This window comes from Electrophorus electricus, chromosome 13 (assembly GCF_041902795.1).
Source record: "Electrophorus electricus isolate QZ-2024a chromosome 13, ASM4190279v1, whole genome shotgun sequence".
Classification (NCBI taxonomy): domain Eukaryota; kingdom Metazoa; phylum Chordata; class Actinopteri; order Gymnotiformes; family Gymnotidae; genus Electrophorus; species Electrophorus electricus.
In genome coordinates this window covers 5,307,501-5,315,000 of record NC_137509.1, presented here as the reverse complement: position 1 = coordinate 5,315,000, position 7,500 = coordinate 5,307,501, and the positions used below count along the sequence as shown (strand labels likewise).

Sequence of the window (7,500 nt, the reverse complement as noted above, 5' to 3'; positions counted from 1 at the left end):
AACTAGGATACCTCTATGATGCTCAGTGCACCTTTTAAAGCCTAAAAGACTTTTCATATGTGATATGTAGGCTAACAGCCTTGTGGTCAGTTAGCTTTGGTTACTAGTATTCACTTAACATTAACAACATTAGCATAATAGGCTAAACCTTTAAACTTTTTAACAGCACAGTGCAGTGATTTCCCTGATCCTATACACCTGTTGAACCTGCTACTGAACTGATGAGTTCAGTCAGTCGTGCTACAGCAGGGACATCAGCCAATTGTGCTGGCCCTGTGTTTAATAATATTAAATAATATTACAGCAAAATTAAGATTATAGCACCCCAGAACACACCTGTGGCTCACACACATGAACTCTGCAGGTACCCCTGAACTAACACGCATAAACTCTGCAGGTATGCCTGAACTAACACTTGTGAACTCTGCAGGTATGCCTGAACTAACATGCATTACCAAACTATACAGGCACACCTGAACTAACATGCGTGAACTCTGCAGGTATGCCTCAACTAACGTGTGAACTCTGCAGGTACTGTTGAACTAACACGTGTGAACTCTACAGGTACGCCTCAACGAACACACGTGAACTCTGCAGGTACTCTTGAACTAACACACGTGAACTCTATAGGTACACCTCAACGAACACACGTGAACTCTGCAGGTACGCATGAACTCTGCAGGTATGCCTAAACTAACACACGTGAACTATGCAGGTATGCCTAAACTAACACGCATGAACTCTGCAGGTACAACTGAACTAAAATGTGTGAATTCTGCAGGTTTCTAGCCTTTATGGGTCCTACGATAATGTGTAGTAACAACCCTCAAAGAGATGTAGTACAGTGAGAACATTACAAAGCCTATCTTCTAATAATCACCAATCACGCACTTTCCTGCGGTGGGAGGGCACTATGAAGAAGGTCTCGATGTCGTGTTTGTTCAGAAAGGCATTCCTCTCACGCCCGTTGCCGGGCTCCACCTCGTAGTCGCCATTCAGGCACTCCAGGGTGGATCGTGTGATGTGCACTTTCCTATTGGCCAAAAGGAAAAGGACCACCACAGTCTGCAACCAATCAGGTAAAAGGTGAGGAATACAGGCATTTCCATGAGCCAATAAGAGAGCAGGGTTTGTCTAACTCTAGATACGCTGAGGCTTGAAGCAGGAAATGTATGTGAAAGTCGTTAAATGTCATTTGGATGGTCTAGTTTGGTTGGTCACTCTCTCACCCAGGTAACCCCCCAGCCTCCATGACGTTGGCCAGGGTCACGTCGTTGGACCAGACATCGTACTGCCATTTCCTGAGTCCCAGCACCCCACAGAGCACACGACCCGTGTGCAACCCCACACGCATGTTCAGGTCCACCTCTGTGGCCTCCGCTACCGACCTGAAGCACAGGGGGAGAAAGAGGAATTATGGGAAATATGTGTGTGTATGTGTAAGAGAGAATCAGAGACAGTTAGTGAGCATGTGATTATGTGTGGGTGTACGTACTTGTGTGTTAGAGAGAGGTATATGGCTTGGTGTGAGAAAGAAGAAAAGGAGATACTGAGACGGTATGAGAGGATGTTAGTAATCTACAACATCTCTCTGTATATATCTTTGTGTCCAGTTGACCTAAATGACATAGTAACAGATGATCATCAACATTCTCTGCCACACACACACACACACACACACACACACACACACACACACACACACACACAGGCACTCACATGCGCACGCGTGCGCGCGCACACACACACACACACACACACACACACACACAGGCACTCACATACACACACACACACACACACACACACACACACACACTCTGCCCCCAGCATGTACCCAGGGCAGGTGGTGGGGGAGACTGCCTGCAGGTGTGCTCTTCTCAAGCATGTGTGGAACTGCCTCTACACTCACATTCACACCTCTCTCTCTATCTCTCTCTCTCTCTCTCTCTCTCTCTCTCTCTCTCTCTCTCTCTCTCTCTCTCTCTCTCTATCTCTCTATCTCTCTTTCTCCATCCCTTTCTCTTCCACTCCCCCTCCCCCCACCACTCTCTCAACTCAAGCTTGGTAAAAAAACAAATACCCAAATACATATAAAACTATTTCAGTGAAATGTACTTACACAAAACGTGACTGACTGCAGTTAATCTTAACAAAGAAAGCAGCAGGAATTAGCACTGCTGGATACAGCACATACTCAGGAAGGGCTCATACCATTTCATACACACACACTCACTCACTCACACACACACACACACACACCGTGAACCGCCACCCTCTAGTCATACACACACACACACACACACACACACACACACACACACACCGTGAACCGCCCCACTCCAGTCACACACACACACACACACACACACACGGCTCCTGCAGCCTTCTGCCCAGCAGCAGATTCAAGGCGATGTGATACTGTGATGTGATACTGTGATGTGATATTGTGTTGTGATATTGTGTTGTGATACTGTGATGTGGTATTGTGATGTGATATTGTGTTGTGATATTGTGATGTGATACTGTGATGTGATATTGTGATGTGATATTGTGATGTGATACTGTGATGTGGTATTGTGATGTGATATTGTGTTGTGATACTGTGATGTGATATTGTGTTGTGATACTGTGATGTGATACTGTGATGTGATATTGTGTTGTGATATTGTGTTGTGATACTGTGATGTGGTATTGTGATGTGATATTGTGTTGTGATACTGTGATGTGATATTGTGATGTGATATTGTGATGTGATATTGTGATGTGATATTGTGTTGTGATACTGTGATGTGATATTGTGTTGTGATACTGGGATGTGGTATTGTGATGTGACATTGTGTTGTGATATTGTGATGTGATACTGTGATGTGATATGGTGATGTGATATTGTGTTGTGATACTGTGATGTGATATTGACAGGGAAACAAAGAATATGCAGGGGTGTTTCCAGAGCTTAATCACTGTGCCCCCCAAACCACTCTGGTTCATTTGTAGTCTGATCCACTCTTTCTGTATCCATCTGCATCAGAGATTTGGTGTGCGTGCATGTGTGTATGGGTATATGCATGTGTATGTGCTCTGGTGTGTATGCGTGTATGTGCCCTGGTGTGTGTGTGTGTGTGTGTGTGTGTGTGCCTATCCACACAGTCCTGAGCTGAAAAGTCTGCTAAGCTGTGAATGCTTTTATGCATTTGAAACAGAGGCAGGCATAGATGTCTGTCTGTCTGTCTGTCTTCTCTCGCTCTCTCTCTCTCTTTCTCTCTTTCTCTTTCCAGCATGCAAATAGGCAGTGTGTTTTGACACTCACTTGAAAAGCCTGGCCCGATAACCCCCAGCAAACCCCCCCCCCCCAACTCCCCCCAACTCCAAAAGCCTCCGCGTCAGCAGCGTCTGTCTGTATCCTGGTGGACTCTGGAGTCACACGGCACTCTTCACATCTGCACCATCCACCAATCCACTGCTTGACTTTGTCAACAAAAATGAATATTTAACTGCCTTATTCATTTTTCTACCTAAAACTTATTTTTATGGCTGAGTTTTCCTGGACACTGGTCTAATTATCCTCATCAAGAAACATCCTTGTGTTTTATCGATTTACCAGATAAACCAAATGTAACATGTTTTTATGGTTGTTGCAAATAAAGGTGTTTCACCTCTTGGACAGAAATATTCCTTTCCTTTAAGCTCCTAGACTCCCTGGAATGTGAGAGCTGCTCTGGCCCGCACTGGGAGCTGGTTACAGAAGTCTCAGCATGGCAAGGTTTGGAGGGCGATGTCTGATACAGCGACACGCCAGCAAGCCTAGCATCAAACCTTCTCCTCGTTCTCTTATCCACCTGCAACTGACCATCCCTTGACTACCCAGAATGCCCTTCGATATGGCTACTTTTAACTGTGAGGCTAATCACTGCTGGGATTTGTAGTTTAACACTGGCAACAAATATTTATCTGGAGCTTAAAGGAGTTCTACATTAACAATTTGGTAGGAAGAACTGTTAACAGCAACCCAGACTAATACCACCCAGACTAATCCTAGCAACCCAGGCTAAATCCACACAGGCTAAACCCAGTAACTCAGGCTAAACCCAGAGTCTAAATTCAGCAACCCTGTGTAAATCACCCAAGATAAATTCAACAGCTTAGGCTTCAACCTTTGGTTGTCAGTCCTGTAGGAAGGAACCGGTAACCCTCTGTCTGCATGAGTCTTTATCTTACAGGCTTTCCTAAGCAGGAATGAACCGTGTTTACTGAGACCAACGACTCACGTGATGGTGTCAATCATGTCCAGACCCATCTCCACACAGCAGTGGGCGTGGTCAGTCTTGGGCTGGGTCAGACCCGACACACAGTAGTAGCAGTCTCCCAGGATCTTAATGCGTCGGCAGTGGTTCTCCTGTCCACGGAAAGCAGAACAAGGGAAAGGCATTATGGGATACCGCAGTGCCGCAGCGCCTCAGCTGGGAAACCGCCATGTCCCTAACCTTCGGCAATTATTCCTGAGTGAGGTGCGATCTTCAAATGCGCCAGCAGACTGACGTGTGCTGTTTTGCCTTTAGGTAATGCGTGTGATAAATGCCTAACTAATAAGCAATGGCTGGCTGTAAGCTCTCTTACTGAAATGAAACAGAAAAATACTCAATTACTGAAGTCAAATACTGTATGAGCTGCACTCAGACATGCATTAAGACCAGATACAGGCGAATGTAAGCACATTGTAAATTCAAGGTGTCTGTGTGTGTGTATGTATGAGCAAGTGCGTGCGTGTGCATGTTGTGTGTGTGTGTGTGTGTGTGTGTGTGTGTGTGTGTGTGTGTGTGTGTGTGTGCATGTTACATGTGATGGAGTTAAGTAGCTTGCTTGTTTATAGAGCTTTTTTCTTTGCTTATAGAAACAAGTCTAATAACAGGACTATAATTTTAACTCTATTACCTGTCTACCTATATTTTTTTAACCCATTTTCTTCTAAGCATGTGAGTACTTACTTGTCATGTAAATAGCCAGTATCCACTTAAATATACATCTCAATGTCCAACAGCACCCTGGGAGGGTGAGGGCTAATATGCATTTCCCCATGACATGCAGAAACTAATCAGCACATATTTCCAAATTGCTTGCCAAATCATAGGAGAGCTGAATTAAAACCTCACCTCCTAACCTGTCCTGAACTGAACCACCTGATCCCCAAACCTGGGGTAGCACACAGGTGTTAGCCACACTCCTGAATGGCCTCCGCAGGTAGGGATTCTCTGTTCACTCTTCCATAATGCACCTGAATATTGTCACAGCTGAGTGGCGTCAGCTATGAGGAGCAGCAGAACAGGGATAGACCACCCCAGGGCATGGTACCTAGGCGTGGGAACCTGCTTAAGGCGTGACGGGGCACAGAATCAAAGGCGGGCTGTGGTATCCGCCTTCCCATCCCCCTCCAAACGCCCCCACGAACAAAACTCTCAAACTCACATCTTACCACTGACCGACGGGGAAACGAGAGAGAAATGGAACATGTCTCTCCCACTGGGTGCTGACTTCCAATCAGCAAAGACTGCTGACTAGGTGCAATCCAACTGCCTGAATGACTAACATTTTATATATAAGCAGAATTTTTTAAAAATAATTAAATGCACCTGGCAAATTAGACTTATTCTCTTCAATGTATCCTGAATGGGTTCGGTTGTCTTAGGCCTGCCCCAGAAAGGCTTTGGAAAGGGAACAGCTAGCATAACAGAGAAGGGCATGTATCAATGGATCAGGTAGCCAGACGAGCTCTCCCCAAATAAAGGCATATATGTCAGGAGAGGTACGGGCAGCCGTCCAGAGGCCTTTGGTCCGCTCGGGCAGACCAAAGTAGGAGCTGCCGTCCTCCATGTCCATGACTCTGTGCCGCTCACTCGGAGGGATGCACAGAGACAGAGAAGTAAGGAGACAGGGAGAGACAGGGAGAGACAAGGAGAGAAACAACGGTATGTGGAGAGTCGCAAAGAGATGCAGGGAGAGGTAGAGAGAGATGCAAGGACAGAGAAAGAAAGATGCACAGAAAGTCACAGAGGCACAGATACAAAGATGGAAAGAGACGTGGCGAGACAGAGAGACGGGGAGAGAGTGAGATGGGGAGAGACAGTGAGATGTGGAGAGACAGAGAGACGTGGCAAGACAGTGAGACGGGGAGAGACAGTGAGACGTGGAGAGACAGAGACGGGGAGAGACAGGGAGACGGGGAGAGACAGTGAGATGTGGAGAGACAGAGAGACGGGGAGAGACAGGGAGACGGGGAGAGACAGTGAGACGTGGAGAGACAGAGAGACATGGCGAGACAGGGAGATGGGGAGAGACAGAGAGACGGGGAGAGACAGTGAGACGTGGAGAGACAGAGAGACGTGGCGAGACAGGGAGACGGGGAGAGACAGTGAGACGTGGAGAGACAGAGAGACGTGGCGAGACAGGGAGACGGGGAGAGACAGTGAGACGGGGAGAGACAGTGAGGTACACACAGAGAAACAAGAAAAGACACAAAGAGACACAGAGGTACATAAAGAGACTCATCGTCATAGAGGGACACAGAAATACCCAGTGAGAAAGGTGAGAAAAGACACACAGAAAAATGCGGCGAGATAAAGACATGTAAAGAGACACCGAAAAAGAGAGGCATACAGAGAGACGCAGAGAGACAGGAAGATACACAGACGGACACGGATAGACGTGGGACAGAGAGTGGGTGAGACCAACAGTGAGACCTGCTGAGGCATGTTATAGGCTGCAGCTCTGCTTAGCAACCACCGCACCCAGTCCTTGCTTCCTGTGTGTGGGTGTGTGTGTGTGTGTGTGTGTGTGTGTGTGGTGGAGCTGTCACACAGAGGGGCCTGAAGGCGCCCATGTGAATCCTTGGTCTGACCATACTGGTGTACGTAAAGAATAGCTAGTAGAGTACGAAGGGTAGCTGACATCTGAACTAAGCTGCCACTGATGCTGGACGAAACTCCACTCACTGCTGTTTGAGCATGCCCAGGGTGCCAGTCTAATCTAATCTAATCTAATTTAATCTACAGTCCTGAATGCGAATGCAAACACAAACAGGATTATCAGCCTCATGTGACTCTGTGCATGTGTGCAGCTATATATAAACACACACACACACACACACACACACACACACACACACACACACACACACACACACACACACACACACATATATATATATACACACAATCATGCACAAATGGACGAAAATACACAGGCATATTATGTCTGTACAATAGATGTGCATGCACATGTCCAGTTAATAGATACAGCCAGAAGTACATGACCATGTGATTTTCATTAAGCTGCACCTCTGTGCAGCAGGTACAGTCACACCTGTGAATCTGAATCTTCACACCAGAAAAATTGATGACATGGCTAATTAAAAGAAGTAACAGTAATTAATATGATTCCCCTCATTATTTAATTTTAATTTTTAGCATGTAAATAAACCGCAAGTTGTCTTTAAAGCTTGCTTTA

General features: G+C 46.2%; 1 protein-coding gene across 4 annotated transcripts in view; it reads right to left on the bottom strand.

Moving 5' to 3' along the window:
- Positions 1-7,500, bottom strand: part of adcy1b (adenylate cyclase 1b) — a 57,045-nt gene that overhangs the window by 17,298 nt on the left and 32,247 nt on the right. For all 4 annotated transcript variants that reach the window (XR_014115861.1, XM_081694700.1, XM_081694699.1 and 1 more), the window contains exons 5-7: positions 4,269-4,396; positions 1,230-1,388; positions 892-1,033 (exon numbers count right to left, since the gene is read on the bottom strand). Coding sequence is in view for 3 of the 4 variants with exons in the window: in XM_081694700.1 (XP_081550826.1) it covers positions 892-1,033; positions 1,230-1,388; positions 4,269-4,396 (429 nt within the window). In the remaining variant the exon portion in view is untranslated. The remainder of the gene's footprint in view (positions 1-891; positions 1,034-1,229; positions 1,389-4,268; positions 4,397-7,500) is intronic.